We start from the raw sequence: 23,173 nt of genomic DNA, 5'->3' as shown, positions 1-23,173 counted from the left end.
CATCAAGAAATGCAAAAATCTATTACTGCATTATAGACCATGTAATTATTTTCTAATGGTTTTCTCAGAAGCGGTGGGCAATAGCATTTGTTTCCATTGTTTTAAAACTCTTGTTTTATATAGAGGTTGTAGAGGGTTACAGAAAGGTGGGCTGGCTGTGCCATGTGACCACTGAAAATACTGTGACAATTTCACCCTAGAAGTAAAGACAAGCAGAGAAGTAGATTGTTTAATTTGACAGTGACTAGTTTCTTCCTGCCCAGTTTTCCTACTAAGTTTAGAGTGACAAATTAGATCAGGGTTAGTGCCAATGTCACTCTTGCTTCATCTTCTTTGCCTGGGATTGGAATTGTCCCCAGGAAACTAAAGTCATCAGAGGGGCCCTTTTGGCCCAATTAGCTGAGGTGAGTTCAGCTCCAGATCCTGCCACAGTAGTCAGCCTCAATTGACTTGGCCTGGCCAAAAAAGGAGTGTCAGGGAAGAACTGCATGAGCAGCTGATGTCATCCCTGATCTCTTATTAGATTTCCCTACCACACCAGGTCCAGAATATAGGCTGATAAGGAACTGTTTGGGTTGTCTCCCTAAGTTGTGAAGGGAAGGCCTGAGGAGAGGAGGAAGAGCTCCCCAGGTTGGAGTCAAGGCCTAGGCCACAAGCAGTCTGTCGCTGATTGGTCAGGGTGTCAATTCAAAGACTTCAGGAAAACTTGTTCCCGATTTTCATCCCCTCTCAGGGTATATTTTTGCCCTCATTTTGAAATCTGTTTTAAAGTGACTACGCCCCCAAAGCCCACACTTTTATGAGCAGAGATATGCCTTTTGGATTTACTTTCCCCTCCTTGTTCTCTGTGAGGCTGCTGCCTGCCCTCCCCTTCCCCCTCCCGCTCATGCGGGAAAAGAAAGATAAACAAGCAGCTTCATGCTCCACTTGCCCCTTTCCTGGCTTGCTTTGGCTGTATTATCAGGAAACAAAAGGCAGGAAATAAAGCACTCTCCAGCTTTGTGCTCCTTCAATGTCGGCTGGAGCTTAACCCAGCCCCCCCCCCCCAAAAAAAAAAGTCAAGCAGGAAGGAGACCAAAAATTGGGACAATGCAAGTGTAGATCCTGGTTCAAATCAATCAGAATTCAGCATGATTTACAGTGGAAAAAATGTAAGGGCAGATATAACCCAGGCCAAGTAATATAATCCAGAATCACAGTCCCAAAGCAGTCCAAGATCAAGTGGCAAGACTGCAAGGGCAGTACAAGTCAGGCAACTAGTGGGATCATCAGGAGTTTCCCTAGAGGTGATGTGAATTCTGGGGCTGATACTGATTATTTAAACATGGCAATTGATAAGAAATATTAAACTGAAGGTCCATGTTAAGAAGTATTCCAATGACCCTCTTTCCCTTTTCTCCATTAAAAGGAGTTTCTCTTATTATATGGGAATCACAGTAAGGCTCTGCCAGTATTCCCAAGCAGATCATATTTAGAAACACTGACAAGCTTGCCACTTAAGATACCAAGTTTGAGTAGAAATTATTCGAGAATGTGGTCTAGGGCAGGAATGGTTTTAGGATTTGCGGGGCCTGTAGCACTACAGCCGATTTAATATTTGCAGGGCTCTAGCAGAGTAGAACTGTGGCAGAAGCAGCCAGACTGTGGACGGAGGGGCCCTGAAAGTGGTGTCACTCTAAGGGTCCTCGAAGAAAGAAACGGGGGGGGGGGGGTATAGGAGAAAGGCTACAACACTGTAGAGGCCCCCGGGAAGTGCAGGGCCTATAGCACATGCTTCATGTGCTGCATGGGTAAACCAGCCCTGGCCTAGGGACAGAAAACAACTGTCCTGGGTTTGTAACTTTAATCTTTCTATGATTTTGTCCTGCCTGGCCTTAATACTGACATTTCCATGTGTGCAGTTTACCAGCTTGTCACAGCTTTCAGACCCTTGTGCTCTTGACCATGCCCCCCCCCCCCCGGACTGTGTAGTAGCAACAAGCACACATGCAAGAGATCAAACAAGGCAAAAAAAAGAGGCAATCATTATGTGATTGTGCAGATTCATTTATGTACAGCGGCAGCTCTCAAGGGGTGCTTCCTGAGGCTGCCATCCTTCGCTACCGTCTCATGCTGAGGGGTTTTGTTTCCCACCCCCACACGTTGCCGTTCACCATCCCTGCCTAGGAACTAGAGCAGCTCATTTTCCTTCCCTCCTCGTTCCCAGCAAATCGTACATGCCCCATGGGGCTTCCAGAGGTTGTATGGAGTTATTACTCTTAACAAGCCCTCTATGGGATTCTTTTATACTACCAACATTAGCCTATTGTTTGTATTTTCTTTGATTCTGGGTGTCAGGAATCAGTAGGAAATGACTGAGGCAGAAAGAGTGGCTGTTCTGCAGAGAAATGAAGAGGGAGGGCATGGAACTGATCTCCACAGGTGCTGTGTATGCCAGGCAATTAGCCCTGGCAAGCTTATATGGGGTGGAAGGGACAGGGAGCGTATTCCACTACTACTGACTTACTGCCAGTAACTGCTTTGAAGCCGCAGGTCTGGGGCTAGAAAAAGGGGCTGCAAGCTCTCTGCTGTAGTGTTTGGGGCTGGGCCGCATCATGGCAGGTCCAGGGCATTCTGAATGGGCCACAGCAGCCTTCCTGGCAGCTCAGCAACCATTGGCTGCTTGCTTGGGAATGCTTTTTGTGGGGCTGAGTGAGGGGCAGACCGAAAAGCCAGGGACTTTGGTCTGGTCCACTCCTTCCCTATTTAAGGCCACATTTTCTGAACCTCGGCACTCAGTTTGCTCTGGACTTATATGTTGTTTTCACTGTTATTTTCTTGTTATTCGATTTGTGATTGTGTGGATCACAACAAATTGTGAGAAGCCCCGCAAAGTCTGGGGGTGACAGTGCATTTGATCAAACTGATGCAGTCTATCTACACCAAGAAGCCATTGTACATACACCATTTGGTGACACTGACTGGTTCAAAATAGAGAAAGGAGTGCGCCAAGGTTGTATTCTTTCCCCCTTCCTGTTGAACTTGTATGGTGAGATCATTATGAGAGAGACTGAACTAAAAGAATCAAAGATTGGAATTAAAGTTGGAGGAAGGAATATAAATAATCTTCGTTATGCTGATGACACTATCAGAAACTAAGAAGGCCTAGAACAGCTGATTACAAAGGTCAATGAAATAAGCAAGAAATCTGGCCTTTTCTTAAACACTAAAAGACAAAAATAACGACCATTGCAATAAACAGACATGTCACAATAACAATTGATGGTGAAGAGATCAAATTTTGCAGCTTTAATCATGTCAAGAACTATCCATATGCTAAAGATCTTGGATCTGTTGGCAGCTAACCCCGTTCCATGGTCAGACCACTATGCCCTTTATTCTCTTTCTTGGTTTCTCTGTCTGTCTCCCCAGATGTTTAAATGTACAAATATATTTTGACCCACTCTAGCCTGCTGAGGAACAGAAAAACCCTTTGTTGGTATATGTCTGATGATGGCACATGGGAGATAGAGATTAATTCACACACAAACTGTTTTCTTACACTTTTATCATGAAATAGTTGAGTCATACTGCCAGGTAGGTTTCACTTTTAATCTTGGCGTGTGATAAAGCAACAGGAATGAGGGATACTTTGTATAACTATATACAATAGATTATCACAAAAATGCAGCTGTTTTGTCTTTGTTACTATTGAGAGAGTTCACTGTCACCTAGCTAAACAGGCATAAGCTTATTTATCACAAAATTACTAACACTTGTGGAGGCAGGAACATAAATACAGGTTCAAATTTGCGTTCTTTACCACTGGATAGGAAACACAGACATGCCTTTCCTAGGAGCCATTTCCTTCAAGGAAGGATTACTGGTTCCCCTTCTCTATTTCAGGATCCTCCTCAGTCCTTCCTTCCTAACTGCCACTCTCAACTGCTATAGCCTCAGGTCCATGGTAGATTTCCATTTGAACCCCCTGTCAATCAAGGTTCTCAGACCGGTGTAACAAATCAGCTGTCCAATGAATACAATGACCCTGTAAAAATTCTCTCTCATATATAGTGCTGTAGCAGAGGAAGAGGAGAAAATAGTTTGCAATTCTTTTTCAGGAACAACTTCACCAATCAACTGTTATTTTTTGTTTGTTTGCAAAGTTACATCTTAATATTTCTGAAACTGGAAAGAAAAAGAAAAAATTATGGCAGAGATAAGTTCCTTCTGTGATTTCTTATTATGTACCATCTTAGACGTGGTCCATATTGTTTACCAACTGTTTTGCCATAACTATATATTTGAAAAAACTGAAGGCATTATGTGTTGTTTCATTTTTCTTTCTTATTTCCCTATGAAGTTTCCATTAAAGGTCATAGCCAATAGCTTAGTACAAGTAGTTTTAACCCCGTCTTCCATAGTTGCATGATTCTAAAGTGTGCATTAAACATGGAGGACTGTAATAATGAACCATCTGGACTTTAAATGCTTCTAAAAGATGTCAAGATATCAATTATTACCTCAATCATTGGATTACTAAGCTTTAATAGAGTTTCTTCTGATAACTTTGCTTTAGAAGCATGCCATTTAAAAGCATAAGGCAATGGAATTAAACTGCATTATAGACCTATTTTAAACCAAGGTTCTTCTTGACTTTCATGTATCCACTTATGCTTGGTCTTCAGTATTGCTGCATGATAATAACTTGCTATATTTGGACATAGCAACCCACTTTCTAATTTTCCTATGTGTAAAATTTATAGGGCTATCCTTGTTTTTTTATTAGTGTATATACATTTGTGCATTCTTTTTGCCATGAATTTAGTATTTGTATAGGTACATTTTCAATAATGAAATGAAGTCTGAGGATAATCATTTTTAAGCTTGTTATTTTTTCCAGGCCGACAACCCGTTATGACTCTGAATGGTCAGTTTGGTATTTAGGCATGGTTGGCTTTAAAGATCTATATTGAGACAAATATATTAGAATATGGGAATCAATTAAAATAGATCTGAGTACATGGTCAGCTTTACAACAAACACCTGAGTTTTTACAGAGCAATATTAGTTCTATGAAACAGATTTTAATCCTCTCAGGGTTCTTTTAAAAAATCACTGCATATAAAAATGTAGTGAATCAGGAAAAGATCCAGACAAGGACCAGTTTTCCTTATGAGCTAAATTCCATATACAGCAAGGAGTTTTTCCGGGAAGGCATTAATAGGCATAATCCAGAAATACTGAAGTGTATAAATGAGGAGGTTATAGACAAAAATCCATGGATTCCCAAAGCTAGCGTGCACAAGAAAAACAACCCTTGTTAAAATATATGGAATTTATTAGAACTAATTTATTAGACAACACTCCACTCTAAAAATCATACAGCAAAGAAAACCAGAAAATCTAGCTTAAATATCTAATACATTTGAAACCTGCATTAGATGGTAAAAGTCCCAAAGTCGAAGGCCTTAGTTGAAGAGTTCAGGAGGGGGAGGGATAAAATGACTGGGATTCTGCTCCATGAGTCCTGCAGGTACCTTGATTGTTTATTTATATACTACAATGTTTTTGCTGTAGTTTTAATATGATTTTGAGAAACTGTGAAGAGGTTAGGATTAGGTATTGTAGAAGCAATAACAAGAACATTTGGTGAATAAAATAGGAAGCCCTAAGGGCTGAAAAAGGAGTCTGGCTCCTAAGATTTTATGCTGCATCCTAGAGCCAAATAAAATTTGTCAAGGCCAGGTGCAGCTTGACTCTGGGGAAAAGGCAGGAAGAGCTGGCTGGCTTGCTGCAAAGAGTGACATTGAGGAGAGATGACAGGGAAAGGCAAGATGCCTCAGCCGCCAGTTTTGGCGTAGGGCTGAAAGAAGTACACAGATTTCTATCATCATTCAGAGTCTTTACAACACTTCAAGCTGTTCCTTTTGGGCCTGAAGACTCACAACAAGATGACAGAGACCCAATGCTAAGTAGTAATTTGCATTAATTACAGCCAGAATAGGATCTTTTTGTCACAGAAAAATCCGGCTTTGGTTTTATGTAGAGTGGTTAAAGTGCTGGACTATAATCTGGAAGTGCCACATTTGAATCCCCACTCCTACAGACGCTTGCTTCAGCCAGCCACAAATAGGCAGCCTAACCATCATCGCAGAGTTGTTGGGAGGAGAGAATGGTACAAGCTGCTTGGCTCTGCATTCAGAAGAAAAGTGGCGTATAAATGAAGTAAATAAAAATCAACTAATTAGGAGGGCAGTAACATGCACAGGCCACAAGATGAGAAAAGAATGAACCTCATCCCACAACGAACCATGCAAAAGGAAGGAATCGCCCACAGATATGGGATATTATATACAATATTATATACAACTAGTAATCAAGCCTGCTGTACCTAAAATACAGCGGGCGCTAGGCATGGGAGCCCCCGGCAGTCGCGCAGAGCCGGGGAGTGGAGCCGGGGGCTCCCTTGGGCAGCGGCCTGATGCGGGGAGAGGCGCTTTGCGCCTCTCGCCGCGTCAGGCCGCCGGCAAAGGAGCAACTACGAGCTGCGCAGAGCGCGGCTCGCAGTTACTTCCTTGTTAGCAGGGCGGGAATCGGCCGGGCCAATGGTCTGTCCGGAGGAAGGGGCCAATCGGCACCCTTCCTCATCCCGGACCGAGCCCGCCCTAACTCCTCCCACAAAGACTTTACGGCTTTATTTAGTCCGCGGCACCCACGGCGCCGTGGGCTGTGTTCAGATAATGAGATATCAAATAATGAGAGATCCAAGAGAAGGCCAATAGGGAAGGAACAAGTGGCCAAAAACATGCACATATGCACACATGCACGCACACACTCAAGTTTTGTTTTCTTTGGAGATTTGTGTGGTCCTGCTAGTAAGATTTGGAACTTCAATTCATCATAAGTTGCGATGGCATTCAGAACATCAGCTGGGGCTGCACCATGGATCAGTCTAAGCTGTATGATAAACACAGCCAATATTCCCTAAGAGGACTAATTTCCTGCTGGTAGGTGATTGTGACCTTTTCTACTTCAATCCTTCCCTAGCAGAAGGCCATTCTTGCAGAATACAGGCTTCTACTCGCCTGTAAACCAGCGGCCAACATCTTAGCCTGCTATGGAAAGCAGATTGCATCTTAAGATAAAAGGACATGGTATCTGACTTGTGAGGATTGCTTGCTTTATTATGTATCTTTTCGATTTCACTGCATAAGCCTGCCTGCTGAAGAGTATTTGTCAACTTGGGCTGTCTAAAGTGGCAAGAGATCTAATGAGCAGCCATGGAATCCATCAAGCTGCACTAATGTCTATTCTGATTGAGGGAGAGAGAAGGGAAGTCCTTATGCAGTAGATATGGTTTGGGAAAGGATGAGGTTTGCAATGGAAATCTGATCCAGGAAAGCATTACCCAAGTACATGCAAATATACGCATAACACTTCCTTATTCTGCACCAGACCACATGGTCTATTAAGGCCAATACGGTCTGTACTGGTTGGAAAAAGTTCTCCAAGATCTCAGTGGAGGTCTTTCATATCACGTATAATTTCTCTCACTGGAGATGCCAAGGACCTTCTACATGCTAAGCAAATGTTTTAGCACGGAAACACCTGAAGTAAAATGTTATAACCATTCGTGGATTGGCACAAACAATGAGTTTCATTGAGAAACACTTACCTCACCCCAGACAGATAGGCATTGGGGTATAAGGACAACCCCACAGACACCAGAAACATTTGCAATTTATGAAGATATATATTTGAAGCAGGTTCAGGATGTTGTGAAACATATAGACTTCTAGCATCACAAACATAACTTTGTTTGGTGATGGTTTACTGCCACAGGGTATGTTGGAATTTGGCTGACATCCTAACCTGAATAGGCCAGGATAGCACAGTCATGTCAAATCTCAGAAGCTAATTGGGGACAGTCCTGGTTACTACTTGGATGGGACACCTCCAAGAAAGTCTACAGAGGAAGGCAATGGCAAACCATCTATGTTCATCTTTTGCCTTGAAAACTCCATGCAGTGACTGTTTCCGCACTGGGAACTTCACTGCCCCAGCTCCTGTGCAGGAGCACAAATTGCGGGCGGATGAGGCACACCAGGCCAAATGCCCCCCCCCCTGTGTGAGTGCAGGAAGAGGTGGGGCAACGACTAAAACTCCAGCCTGCAGCCTGGCATGAAACCACCAGTGCGGAAACAGTCAGTATGCTGTAAATCGACTGCAACTCGATGGCACTTTCCCCTGCCAGCATTGAACATATCCTTTATACCAGGGGTAGTCAAACTGTGGCCCTCCAGATGTCCATGGACCACAATTCCCAGAAGCCCCTACCAGCGAATGCTGGCTGGGGCTTCTGGGAATTGTAGTCCATGGACATCTGGAGGGCCGCAGTTTGACTACCCCTGCTTTATACAGCTTATATTTCCCCCCAATTGCTAAAAGATTGAGGGGCACATGCATTTTGGAAAAAAGCTTCCTTCCTCAAAAAGAGAAACAGTGGTGTCCAGCAGCAGTATCAAAAGGATCAGATTGTTTTGTGTGCTGAAATCTTGCCAGCAGCGACAGGAAAAAGTTGTGTTACAGCAGCCTGCTTCTTTCATCCCATTCTCACCATGGAGTGGCCTAGTTATCTGGGTTTATTTTGAGCACAGATGAAGATCTTTAGTTTTTTTTTTTAATTAATAATACATAACAGTAGGATCTGAAAGGCTATCTATAATTCATATATTGGTATCTCGAAAAAAGTCATTCATTCTCTGTGTTTGCAGATGGGGGGATCCTCTTTTATTTTAAGGGGGGGTTGTTTTTTTTAATAGGGTGCCTTAAGACTCCCTCCCCCCTTGGATAATCCCTTAAGTAGAGGAATTTTCACAGTACTCAACCATGTCTGCGCAAGCTCATAAGAATCTAGATGTAACACTAGCAGTCAAAAAGTCCCCCTCCTTCCCAAAAAAATCCTCACTGACTTAGCTGGTGTTTTTGGAAAGCTCCCCCCCCCAAACACACACACACCACTTCTAAACTGGTATGAACAATAAGCAGCATAAAAAGACTGGATAGAGAAGGGTGGCAAGACAAGACATCACCCTTTCTTTATTAACGACTTTGGAAACTCAATGAACATGAACCACTGTGGGGGGTCAGTTTGGTTCAGGACATGGATGGGGATGTATGGGGGGACCAGCAGATGCCGTTAGGTTGGCCAGCCTCAACCAAATGCCTGGTGGAGGAGCTCCCTATTACAGGCCCTACGAAACTGTGGAAGTCCAGGAAGGGCCCTGATCTCTCCAGGGAGCTTGTTTCACCAAGTGGGGGCCAGGACAAGGCTCTGTCCCTGGCTGAAGTCTAGCTTGCTTCTTACAAGGTTTTGAGGCTAAAATGGGGGAACAATGAGTTTCAAGTCAAGATCCCTGGAGGAAAAGTGTAGTAAAAATATTGATAGATGTATGAATGACTAATAACAAAATTTAAACATAAGGCAGTTATATCCAAGGTTGCCAGCTGCCTGGGCAACAGATGTCCTGTTCCTTTATTTGGATATTATTTGCCTGGTGAGGTTATTTTCCTCCATGCCATGAAAAAATTCACAGATATTGACTTGATGCACTGTTTTTAAGGATCTCAGAAGCATCTGGCTAGCTATCGTGCCTTTCTATTGGTCAGTCACTGTAGTGTGGACAAAAGCACATAGCCCAAAGTGAGGGGTGTATGAAATGCTACATGAAGCTCTTGCATGTTTCTCTTACAATGGACTGCAGTTTTGTGGATTTACAGTCATCATTAATATACTTGTGTTCACGAGATGTGAAATTCTTTGTATATCCTCCAATAGCATTGTTTCGAATTCATCATCAGGGTAGACACAATACTTCCGTATATCTGGGATTCATATGATGAATTCTCAAGTAAATTGGAATATGCAGGAGTTCACATTTATTCTTCAAGGCTCAAGGTTTTTTTTACACAGGTCCTATTTTGAAAACTTACTTTTCTTGGCCTCTTTACAGAGGTCATAGAGACCATGGAGTAAGCAATTCAGTTTTCTCATCATTTCTTCTACATCAAGTTCCTGAGGAAACGTATAGCCATAGACAATGTGCTAAATGGGTTTCTATTGTTTTCTAGCTATGTTCAGCTTCCTTTTAAAATATGTAAAGGTGTTTTGGCAGCTATTAGCCATTTAGAATTCTCATTAAAAGTCCTGTCTTTTCACATCTCCCACTTACAAAAGTTAAGCATAGTATGCTAGTTTCAGCTCTCTGCTGGAAGCAAAAGAGCTGATGTGCAGGGAAAGTCAGTGTCCACGGAAAGAACACCGAAGGGACAGACATAATTCCAGGTCAGGTAGTCCAGTCGGTCAAGAGTTCATTCAGGCAGAAAGAAACCACAGGTTAACTGCAAAGTTGCATCAGCAAGAGAGGCCTCCCAATCCCAAATTAATATAGGATGCCAGTAGCCTCAGCTTGTGATGACTCACAGACTTCTGCAGTTAGCAACTGGCTTGCTATTCTGACCTGGTGCCTTGTAGACTGGATCTGTCATTGGGCACATAGTCTGTGCTGGTTACTGGGCTCATGTGAGCCAGGTAGGCTGTCAGGGCTGGGATATCCACCTGGAGACTGGGCAGAGGAATTAGGGAATTCTGCAACTACTTTGGAGTCTAAACCTTGGTTTGACTGCAATTCAATTTCCTTCTGCTGGTCAGAGCTCTCTGCCTATTGAACATCTGGATGAGCTAAGCCCTCATCCAACTGAGACTCAAGTGAATCTGAAAGCTCCTGGTAAGTCTTTTCTTCCAAGGAGTCCTCACTAACAGGACCTGGGTTCACAACACAGAGGGCAGTCAACCAAAAATCTGATGCTAGGCTTTAAAATTGCATTTCCCCAAAATGACAGTTTACAGCTCATCCCCAGCTCATACATACACATGCCCTGACTGCTTCTTGCTGCCATCTGCAACACCTTTCTCCTTCACTGGCTGCATTCAAATGATTTTCTTTGGTCCCCATCTGTGCTGGTGTGTGGTATATCCACAAGCTGGTCACCAAAAGCCATCAAGGGCCAGTAAGTAAGCAAGCAATTTATTTTTTAAAAGACTACAGAGACAATGAGATGCTCATTTGTCACGACAGGACAACATTCCCATAAATTCTATTCTTACAGTTCAGTTCCTTGCATTTGGCATTCTACATAGTGGTTAGAGGGCCTCTGAAGGGGCAGAAATATTTGCAAAACATTAATGTGTTCTCTCATCAACGCAGAGCAGAATCTAACCCACAAAAACAAGAAGTGAAGACATTTGCCTATCTGAATGAATATCCTACTTCTCCTTTCTCCCAAATCATTTACATGCTTTCAAATTATTACAGCTTTCATCTACTTTTCAAACATTGTGGATCCCATGACCCACCAGCTCTTCTTATCAATCATTCCAGCATTCCTTTCCCTGCATTTGTTCAAATCTCCATGAATTTCCCAGCCTGGAGCTGGCAACTATATGTGAAAGTAAAAGATTATGTTTGTCCTTGTACTTCACTGACTTGAATCTGATCTGATAAGCCACCCTTAATATTTTGGTGTCTTAGTTTGTCCATTAGCAGTTTCTAATTTCATAGAATCATAGAGCTGGAAGGGACTTCGAGGTACATCTAGTTCAACCCCCTGCACAATGCAGGAAACTCACAACTACCTGCCTACCCACAGTGACCTCAGTTCCATGCCCAGTTGATGCCCCCTCCAACCAGGATCCCTGGCCAGCCTAGCCTGGAGGAAATTCGCCTTCCAACCCCAAGGGATGATCAGCATTTCCCTAGGAATGCACGAAAGGGCCACACAGTCAAGCACCAACACAACCCTTCTTGACACCCACTCAAGTGTCTGTCTAAATTCACAGAATCTTTATGAGACATTTATCAACAAAAGATATTTTGTTGAAATGGGAGGTAAAAGGGAGTTGCAATGGGAGTAAAGACTCTACCCCATTCAAATCCCCCAAAAAACACACCAAAAACATATTTCTAAGAAGAAGGCATCAAGCTACTCCAACAAACTTAAGCACATTTGCCTCAGTTGAATGAGACTGATTCATATGCAGAAGCATATTTCTGGACATGCTGCGAGACTTAAAATTAAGAACTCACTGATCTATATGCTACTTCCCTGTTTTAAGAGCTATGAAGTCTATGGCCTGAATTCCTTTCAACCCTCATCTAGGAATACAGTTTCCTTGCCAGAAGGCTTGTCAAACTCCACCAACGGGTAGAGGATGCCCTATCTCTGGCTTCCATTTCCTGCCACCCCTGTTTTGCCAGCAGAAGAAAATTAGTTTTAAAAAAATTCTGCTGGGTGACATTGTGGTATCACTTCTAGGGGAAAAACAGGTGACGTCAGTCATCTCTGGGAGTCACTGGAAATACTGGTGATTCCTAGAAAGGTCCCTTGAGGGAGATTTGCAGGAGGGATGTTGTGCCATCATCAATAGCACCCATCTGATCTCCCAGCTGCGGGTGGCCAGGCCATGTCTGGAAGCCCTAGTGAGGAAGGCTGGCTATAATCCTGGTCTGACAGCATCCAATGTGGTTTGTTGAATTTTACGCATAACAGAGAAGTCCAATTTGTTATCCATGCAGAGAAGTATACCCATGAATGATCCTTATGTGTGCTTTAACGGCATCACAGAACTGCTTGCCATGCAGAAATGTTCCAGAATGTTAAGTAGCCCTCCGGCAGAGCCTCAGACATTACACTTAGTGGAACAGAGCCTTCAGGTGGGACCTGGGGATCTCTCATAATTGCAGCTCATCTCCAGCTAACAGGGATCAGTTCCCCTGGAGAAAATGGATGCTTTGAGAGGTATACCCCACTGCGGTCCCTATCCTCCCCAGGCTCTGTCCCCAAATCTTCAGGAGTTGCCCAATCTGGATCTAGCAGTCCACCCTACCCCCCATCCAATCTCCTGCTGGTGCCCTGAGGGACATGGCAACCCTAAAGCCCCAGAGTGTGATCTGAAATACAAACCTGACATACATGTTTTCGTGCCCTGATGAGTGAATTTATTTCAGTAATTTATATGCCACCAGTGGATATGCAGTAGATTTCTCTCATCGACTGATGCTATCATAATTCTTCTGAAAGTATCTAGTTTGTCTGATATGATCTATTTCTTACGCAGCATGCTTTGCCTTTTACTAATGATGCCGGGGCTTGGTTTTTTTTTTTTAATTCCTGTGATTTCTTCTGTTGTTATCAGCTCCGTTACCTATAATAAATTATTGTGACAAATAATAGGCCCAAACCAGTCACTGGCTCATGTGGGTTCCACTGAAGAAATATAAAGATATGGGAGAGGAACCAAAAATAGTTATGATTCTGACTTCTGAGGAGATTGGGTGGAAACCTTGCATCCTTGATTCAGTCTAGATTAAGGAGACAACACTTTTTGGTTCCTGTCAGGAATTCTGCAAACAAGCACTGGTTTAAAGCAGTGAGAGGCAGAAGTATTGTCAGCCTCCAGGTGGTGGCTGGGGATTCCCTAGAATTATAACTGGTCTCCAACTAAAGAAGAAAAAGGCTGTTTGAGAAGACAGATTCTATGGCACTAAATCCCAGTGAGGTATCTGCCCTCCCCAAATCCTAACTTCCACAGGCTCCATACCACAAATCTCCAGGAATTTTAAATCCAGATCTGGAAACCTTACCCATACCTTTGCCCCACCTGTATATACACAAGGGGAATGCCATGTTCAACTGAAAAAGCAGTACATCAATCCTTGTCTCTAACAGTTTACAACCCAACGGGAGAAAGGATAAGAAAAAGATGGTTAAACAAGGCCTATGAGAATTCCCATGTGAATTTTCCTTGCAAGGGATTAGTCTGAAGAAAAAGCCTTTGGGTTCTGCCACACTTAGATGCTTATTTCTGAAATACATGTTTCATCTATTCCATTTTCAGTGTAGAGAATTAATATCAAGCATTATGGCATAGAGGTACTAAATCATTATGATTTTGAGAATCTTCCAAGGCAGGGCATTAAAATTATATTGCTGTGATAAAGATCTTGCACTCTCTTTCTGAGAGGGAACATTTCGAAAGTCCCATTCAGTCTTTGTACTCTTTTAAACACTTTAAATTATGTAACATGTTGGAGTTCTGGGATTAATGGAACCTGTACCCATTTGAAAAGCAAATCTAAATGACTGTTGTATTAGCAGCTCAAGATTTTCTTCCAGACACATTGAAGGAACTTGCTGTTGGAATATGCAAGATCTGCAGTTTGCATTACTGAGCAAAGTATAAAGAATGTTCTACAGGGGGCACTAGAAGAGATGTGTATTTAGCATAGTTTGAATTGGAACTTCCTGATGTTTTCTAAATAATTTCCTCCAGTGTCCTGAGAGCCAGCCTGGTGTAGTGGTTAGGAGTATGGACTTCTAATCTGGTGAGCCGGGTTTGATTCCTTGCTCCCCCACATGAACCAGCTGGGTAACCTTGGGCTTGCCATGGCACTGATAGAGCTGTTCTGACCGAGCAGTAATATCAGGGCTCTCTTGGCCTCACCTACCTGACAGGGTGTTTGTTGTGGGGGAGAGAAAAGGGAAGGAAAAATGTAAGCAGCTTTGAAGCTCCTTCGGGTAGAGAAACGCAGCATAGAAGTATCAACTCTTCTGTTTCAATGCAAGACTTTCTGCTCCTTTGAGCACATTTCTCCCTTGCTTGCCTCCAGAACAGCAATTGAACACAACAGAAGAATTACTGCAGACAACAGTTAGAACAGTTAGTTCGGTTTCTTTCTCTCCCCCTCTTCTTTCTAGACATAGTTTTTTTCTCTTCTTAATAAAACCTGTTTTTTAAACAACTTGGTTCTCTGCTCCTGTGCATATTTAAACTCTACCAACATTTGCACATAGGTGGAGATGGTTTCTTCTTATCAGTTTGAATCATCACTTGAAGATGAAGGTGGGTTACTATCAGACTAACCTAATTCAGAAGACCGTTGTAACAATAAAATAAAGATTGAATGAATGTTGTCCTGGGATCCTTGGAGGAAGGGCATGATTTAAAAATATGTAAATGATGTTTGCAAGCACACACACAATGTACCATACACAGGTACATTGATTATCCTTTCAGCTTTTTGGGGAGCTCTGTGATACTGATTTTCTAAAGTCTTTGCAAGTTCATGACATTATTTTCCTGCTGGTCACATGGTAAATATTGTATATTGTATACTTTATCTCAGAGGTGGATAAATGCACAGTGGGGTTCTCTTTTTAGTGGCTTCAAGAAAGAAAGAAAGGTTCAAGTCAGAATTGCTCACTAGACAATGCTGTACTCTCATCAGGTGGCCATGACCCTTTTTTCCTCCAAGAAAAAAAGCCTATGGTAAACATGAACATACCAGTCCAGAATATGAGGAATTAACATGCTTGAATGTTTTTCCCAAAACAGTGGTAGAAAACTCACTTCTGGGAGAAGTCTAGGCTAGAAATCATATACCTGAAACACAGATTTACACATGCAGGGAAGTTTTTTTTTTATTACATGGAGGCATTCAGATATACCTACCTAATTCAGTCTAGGGAGAGCTACAACCCACCCTTTTGTTGAATGTGTAGATTGGTTGTCTGGCTCTTAAAGATCTCCAGCAATCACCTCAGCCATGCCTGTCAGACACACACACACACACACTCGTGCATTTCACACCCTTAATAAAGACTTTGACTTTCTCAGTTGTGGCGAGAGGAAGTCCAAAATACCCACAATGTAGATTGTGCTATATAAATGCTTCTGGGAGAGAAGTTTCACATCCGCAATGCACGGTTCCTTTTAAGCAGTGACCCAGCAGTGTGAGGAAGTGAAGGCGGCGAACGGCAACAGAAGCAGCCTCTTGTCCATCCTTGGACCCCATTCTTAGCAAAGGGCTGTGAAACCTTAGAGCAAGGCCATTTCAAGGCGATCGTCTGGCATAGCCACTCTTGCTTCCGCTGCCTCTTTCTTTGGAGAGAGGGAGGAACACCGAGCAAGAGGACAGGCATGGCTGGCAATTCAGGTGGGTGATGCTAGTGGAATAGGAGAGGACTATCTATGCCAGGGGTAGTCAAACTGCGGCCCTCCAGATGTCCATGGACTGCAGTTCCCATGAGCCCCTGCCAGCATTTGAATTGAATAGGAATTGTAGTCCATGGACATCCGGAGGGCCGCAGTTTGACTACCCCTGATCTATGGGCTAAGTGTGTTTGTGGGGGGAGCCCCTGTTACAAAAAGGTCATTGAATTCAGTGTGATGATTCCAGTATTTCGAATTGACCTTAATATGTGCAGTACCTTCTCTCATCCATGTATATATAAACAGCACAAATGGTGATAGGAGGAAGTAGGCTTTGTATTGGGGCGTCGGGAAGGAAGGGAAGGCATTTCTAAGCCACCTTGGGACTCCTTCAGGTAGTGAAAAACAAGGAATAAAAGCTGCCTTGGTTTCTTCTAAAATAATGCTATGTGGAATAAGGAAGTGCTAGGGTGGCCAGGTCTCTCCCTGGCCACTGAAAGAGGGAAAGGGCTGAGGTTTAGTGCCATCCCTGAGATCCCTGAGTCAAATCTGGACAGATTTACCACCTCATTCTGTCATCCCCCCCCCCAAACACAGGAAATGAGAATGTAGTCAAACTGCGGCCCTCCAGATGTCCATGGACTGCAATTCCCAGACCTTCACAGACCTTCCTCTCACATCTCTTTCTGTACTGGGGAATAAGCTCCAAGAGTGCTAGTTAGGGAATCTTTATATATAGTGCTGTCAAGTCACCCCTGATCGCCGGCAGAAGGTGGCAGGTTCCAGATCCAGATTGAGAAACTCCTGGAGATATGGGAGTGAAGCCTGGGGAGGACAGGGAACCTCAGAAGGCATAATGCCATGGAGTCCACCCTCCAAAGCATCCATCTTTTCCAGGAGAACTGATAGAGGTCAGTTCTCCTGGACTGATTCTGGGTCCTACCTGGAGGCTGGCATCCCTTGATAGAAAAAAAGTAGGCAGATGAGCTAGAAGAGAGGCTAGGAAAAAGAAGGGCAGGGCTGATGCCAGAATTGTTCAAATAGTTCTTCATCCCTTTCGATGGAGAGGTAGAAGTGCCTTGTTAACAATATTGCCAGCAATCACAAGCAGCTAATCTTTAAAATAAATAATGCTATAAAAATAATACTATAAATTCTTGAAAAGAACCAAATGCATACTTCCACCTAGATTAAAGTGCTCACATAGTCCTGAGTCAGGCAGAAAAAGTCTTGTAATGATTGTGCAACAAAATCCATTCAAATCTTTCTCCCAAATGTGTCCTAGGAGAATAGAAGAAAGCTGGCACAGACCATTTCCTGTATACTCATGTGTAGAATCCGAAGGCAAGATTAGGCAAAAATTTTTGTGTAGAATCCAAAATGCAAGATAAGGCAAGGCAGGCAGGACTCCGGTCAGTTCGTGTTTTGCTAATCTCTTAGCTTCTTCTCATGCCAACATGCTTTAACTGGTACACCCAAGCTCACACAGCACCTCAAGTTGCCTACTGAATGCATTTGCTTCTTCTCAAGAACTTATAGCATTATTTTTCATTGCATGTATCATATTAGGGGGCTGAATTGGGGCTTTCAGTTAGCTGCTGATGGGGAAAATATGAAGTAAAAATTGCAGTTGGCATGACAGTATTACATGTTATGCCTCTCTAGGACTAGCCAGAAACTCTACAGTGCTCCTCTCATCTCTCTCCCCACCCCACCCCCAGATTAATGAATCCAGTTTAGCTGGTGCTTGTACTATGCTCAGTTATTTCCTGTTTTACAGCTTTCTGAGTTTTTCTCGTTATCATATGCTTTTATTACTGATGTATTTTTTTTTACTAGTTGTTCTTCTGTATGTGTTGATGTGTATAGTTTTAGGCTACTTCAAATGGCTTGTAGTGTGGTTTGGCTTTTAATTCTGTACTTTAATGTGTAATCTTTTTGTATACATATAAGGTGTACATATAGGATAGACATATGCAGAATGGTTTCACAGGTTTTTTCCTACAAATCTTTCAAAGGTCTTTTAATCATAACTTGATATTAGAATACCAAGCATATGCATCCCCAGCCGCAATGCCTCTATGGTATAATATTCAGAAAGATTATTGTCTCTCTCCTGCTCTTCTAAAAAAAACTTTTTTTGTGGGGGTGTTATAACATGCTGGTTTGCTTACTGTCTGTGTTTCTATTAAATCACTTCCTTTATTTTTAACAAAAGTGATAAATCATAGAATCATAGAATCATAGAATCATAGAGTTGGAAGGGGCCATGCAGGCCATCTAGTCCAACCCCCTGCTCAACGCAGGATTAGCCCTAAGCATCCTAAAGCAAATAAATGAGTGGATCTCTTCGAGAATGTTTCCTAGATGGATTCATCAGAAGATTCCTGTGCTGCTAATGGCCGAACTACATATTGGCTCAGCGCAGACATCATGTGAAATCATTTGCATGGTTTATTTTAACGGTGGTTAAAATGTTTGCTTTGGCTTGCAGTCAGTCAGTGAATCCTGGTATTATCTCTGCAAATGGTAGTTCCTTGTGGAGCTTCACCACTTTGCAGATCTGCTACCTGCAAACACACACTAGGCCATTGCATTGCTCTCCATATCCTGATTACATTATAGAGCATCAAAGCCCAACTACATATTCAGGAAACAATGCAATTTGCTTTCATCAGCTGGTGGTGGCACTTCCCAAGCCTCTCAGAGCAGCCAGTGGGGGTGCATTTACCGTGAGCAGGGAAGAATGCCTGACAATGTACCCACATGGCCTGGAAGTGATATATGAATGTTGGGGGCAGGGAACAGTCTGGTTCCTGGACAAAACTGTATGGTAGAATGCCACCCTTTACTTCTTCAACATGCCTATGTAACTTTTCCCTTTTGGGGAGTGGTTTATTCCCATCACCAGCCAGTTGAGGTGGGTCTTGGCAGCAGGAGACCACTGCCCCCACCAGAGGGTCTGGCATCCCTACATGTCACCGTTTTCAATAGTCCCCCAATAGTCTCCCTTGCTGTTTTATTTTTTACCTGGCCATCATATGGGGTTTAATGATTTTATTATTATGCTGTAAACCGCCACGAGCCAACTGGTCTCGGAGTGGTGTTATAGATATCTAATAAATAAATGAATAAACAAACAAATAAATAAAAGCACACTGACTTCATGGTATGTTAGCCTAGCGGAGAGATCTCCTCCATGATGTGCCACATCAGGTGACTATCAGACTCTCCCTTGTATTCCAAAGTGATGCAGTTCTTAATGGCCTGGACATCTCCAAGAATTACAGCTGATCTTCAGATGATACAGATCAGTTTCCCTGGATAATATGGCTTCTTTAGAGGGTGGGCTCTATTATATCCCCACTGAGGCATTATACACAACTTCATCCTCCCCAAGCTCTACCTCTCAAATCTCCAGGAATTTCCAAACCTAGAGTTGGCAATCATTGGTCCAGACCAGGGTTTCTTTTCTTAATATGCTCTTAGTCCCAGTGATTTTAGCGCAACACATTTCCATCTAAAAGTTTGTAGGATAACACTGTAAGCAGAGGCAAAGCATACATAATGACTCATCTTTTATGACATCCATCTTCAGTTCATTGGATTGGCAGTGACAGAATATTTCACTAATGGTTATGCCACACTTGAGTTACTGTTTCTCTCCACATTCATGAAGATAAATGGCATAACTGTAACAGCCATCAAGCTTCTCTGTTTATTGTTCTCAACTTTAAAGTGTTGTAACCCAAAAATAGAAATTTCAACTCTTGCAATCCATATCTTGGAATGCAAGTGTAGCTTTCCCATTATGCCCTTAAAATATATTTAGTGCAATAGCGAACAATGGAATTCCTAGGGATTATTCACAGACCATGAAATATTCAAGAGCTCATAATCTGTGGATGTCAACCCAAGGGCTCCTCTGCAAAAGTCATGTCCTTTCAGATCCTTTGAGCTGTATAGTTTTAGGAGGTGGGGTGGGGGCATGAATCACCTATGGTGAATTACCTGTGGGTAATTTACAGCCATCCGGTCCTGGATGGGCCAGGCTTGCCCAAGCTTGTCAGCTCTTGGAAACTAAGCATGGTTGACCCTGATTGGTACTTAAATAGGAGACCACCAAAGAATACAAGGTTTGGTTTGCAGAGGTTGTCAATGGCAAACCACCTCTGTCTCTTGGTTTACCCCAAGTGCTCTAAAAGTGTGTGGGATGTCACGTTAAAGAATTAAAAAATATGATGTTGTTTTTGGCAGTCTTTTTGCAAGTCTTCTGTGATGATAATAATAATACACCCAGGTGAAGAGATTTTATACCCGTTTCCTAGCCAGGTACATGGTAAAAGGCCATGTAGGCTGAGGTGAGCTTTAGATAAAAGGTGTGATTGGTATGACAAAAAGATTTGATTGCTCTAGAATGGTAAAGATCAAAGTGAACACAGGGATGTTTGTGGAAGAATGGGAAGCTTCAGGAAGGATCTGGACCTGGGTTGAAATTCTAATATCCAGTTGATGAGAATAATAAAACTCTTGGCAGGCTGGGGGGAACAACACATTTCCAAAGGTCTGCTGTTTACCACTTTAGCAATACAATTGCTGACATGGGAAGAACGTCAGGAAGGAGGATGTTCTTTGCCTTGACTGAAGATGTGCATGTGCTTCCTAGCCAGTCCAGGGATGCAGAGTTCATGAGCAAAGTCAGTTGGTCATGACATGTCCTCTGTTGCTGTCTTTAGAGTGCATTGTGCAATTGTCCTGACTTTGCTTTGGCCAAGGCCAAAGCAAGTGTCCAGAGTGAATTGATTGTAGGGGCACAAGGGTGCTATTCTAGTCCACGGATGAGGTCTGTTGCCATGGGTCACCATAAGTCAACTGCAATGGCACTTTGCAGGATGGCACTTTCCACCACCAGTTTACTGAGATCTTAGATATTTAGCAAGTCACATCTGTGCTTTGCATGGGATTTTTCCATCTCATCAGAGTTTGGCCTTCTAAGGAACCTTGCCACCAGTTAGAAATGGCACTCTACATCTCAAGTATGTTCTTTGGAGGACTGTTTTGTCCTCCAAGGTGGTCCCAAGATCCCCTTAAAGGTAACTTTTCTAAGTGCAGGAAAGGAGACATTGAAAGGAGGCACAACTGCACTCCGCAAGGCCCCTTAGAGCTGCTTTAAGTGCTAACAAGTCTCCGTGGTGTCTGCATTTTCACTCCTGAGTTTCTGTAACACTTAGAACAGCTTTTCTAAGTGCTGTCAGGGCTATGCGACTGGAATTTTGATGTGCTAGATCCTTGGAGAGTAATATTGTGCTCAGAAACTCAGAAAGTTTTTTTTCCGCCTAAGTGATATAACTTCACTTCTGCAACCTTACAGGGTAGAGACTGTGGCAAATGAGGATCCATGACTTCCATAACATTTTCTGATCTCTAAATTGCAGTTACGGAAATGTGTGACTGTGGCACTTAGAATTTTGTTTCTCCATTGAAAAAGGGGACAGCACTGGAAGGACAGAAGTGAAGAATTTTTTTAGGGTTCCTGTCCATTGAAGTATCAAGTGTGCAAATACTGACAGAAGCTCTCTGGATCAAGTCGCCATGAGATCAAAGGAATTGAACCCTATACAGCAGGGGTAGTCAAACTGCGGCCCTCCAGATGTCCATGGACTACAATTCCCAGAAGCCCCTGCCAGCATTTGCTGGCAGGGGCTTCTGGGAATTGTGGTCCATGGACATCTGGAGGGCCGCAGTTTGACTACCCCTGCTATACAGGATGTAGCTGTAAACATTGCTATGAGGATGAGGAGACAGATGGAAAGATCAGTTCCTGACACCAAGCCCCCCCCCCCCCGGTCTGGAATTTTAGCTGGAACAGTTTTATATATAATTTTATGATGTTTGTACAGTGCTTTATAGTTGTTACCTGCCCTGGCAAATGGAAGGTCAGGCTAAAAAATAAGTTTTATTATTATCATTATAAAATTTGAATCAATTTTGGACTGAGGCTGGACTTTGAATATTGTTGATAACTGGTCAACAATATCCAAAGTCTTAAATGCTTATTTTGCTATATTTAATGTGTGTCAAGTGCCCTCATGTCACAGATGATTTATGGAGGCAAGAGGCTTTTGACGTAAATAAGTTGGTTTGTCATTTACTTCCTCTGCAGAGTCTTCTTTGGTGGTCACCCATCCAAGTATTAGCCCTGCTTAACTTCAAAGATCTGATAAGACCAGGCTATGTATGCCATTGCCATCCCAATCCCTAGCCTGTTTGTGTAAAGTGCCAACAAGTCACAGCTGTCTTATCATGACCTGAGAAAAGATTGCTTAAGGCAAGTGAAGAGCAGAGGTGGTTTGCCAAATTCCTTCCTCCGCAGAATCTTCCTTGGTGGGTGTTGTTTTTTAATCTTCCTTAGTGGTTGTCCATCCAAGTACCAGTCATGTTTAACTTTTGCAGTCTGACAAGATCAGGCTGCCTTCCTTCCCACCATATAGAATACAAGTCATTTTTTTCCCCAAGAATATGGGCTGGATCTTCTGCCAAATGAGGAATTTTCCTCCAGAGGAAAGCTTCCTCCATTGGAGGAACACTCCTCAGTTTGTGGCACCAAGTCACTGGATCCAACGGATGACTAATTCTGAAACACTGTCATTCCATTTGGAAAATAATGACCCCTGTTTCAAAATTGCCATGGCATAAACAGGGGGGAAAAAATCATTACAGACATTTTTAAGTGTATGAGAAATTCTTGCTTTTCTTCAGCCTCTAATTTTAGGATTTATATGTTCAGTGGTTCTAGCAGTAGCAGAAAGTTAAAGATGAAAAGAATATGTGCCATCGTTCGGTTTCTGGTGCTACTGTGAAATCTCATTGCTTAATTTTAAATTAGCCTAATGATGGATATTATTTGCATGTGGGCTGGGACCATTCAGTACAGTTGCACATCTGAGTTCAGAAAACAACCCAATCCCTGTATGATCACATGCCTAACAACAGTTAATGTCTTGAAATCCTCCATTAGAGCTTATTAATAGCCCTGATCAACAGCTTTGATTTTCTGTACATTACCCATCAGGATATAATGAATAGGTATTTTCATAGCATGGCTGAGTTCCAAATAATGCCTGCTTACCATTGTGCAAA

At 42.7% G+C, this 23,173-nt stretch overlaps 1 protein-coding gene across 2 annotated transcripts in view; it reads left to right on the top strand.

The window, feature by feature from the left end:
* The first annotated feature begins 15,832 nt into the window (after nt 1-15,832).
* The window catches only part of BANK1 (B cell scaffold protein with ankyrin repeats 1), a 179,571-nt gene continuing 172,230 nt past the window's right edge, over nt 15,833-23,173 (top strand). For both annotated transcript variants that reach the window (XM_077300769.1, XM_077300768.1), the window contains exon 1: nt 15,833-16,037. In XM_077300769.1, coding sequence (XP_077156884.1) covers nt 16,022-16,037 — 16 coding nt within the window. In that variant the 5' untranslated portion in view covers nt 15,833-16,021. The remainder of the gene's footprint in view (nt 16,038-23,173) is intronic.

The sequence above is a fragment of the Paroedura picta genome, chromosome 10, assembly GCF_049243985.1.
Source record: "Paroedura picta isolate Pp20150507F chromosome 10, Ppicta_v3.0, whole genome shotgun sequence".
NCBI lineage: Eukaryota > Metazoa > Chordata > Lepidosauria > Squamata > Gekkonidae > Paroedura > Paroedura picta.
This window is presented reverse-complemented; position numbering and strand designations above follow the sequence as displayed.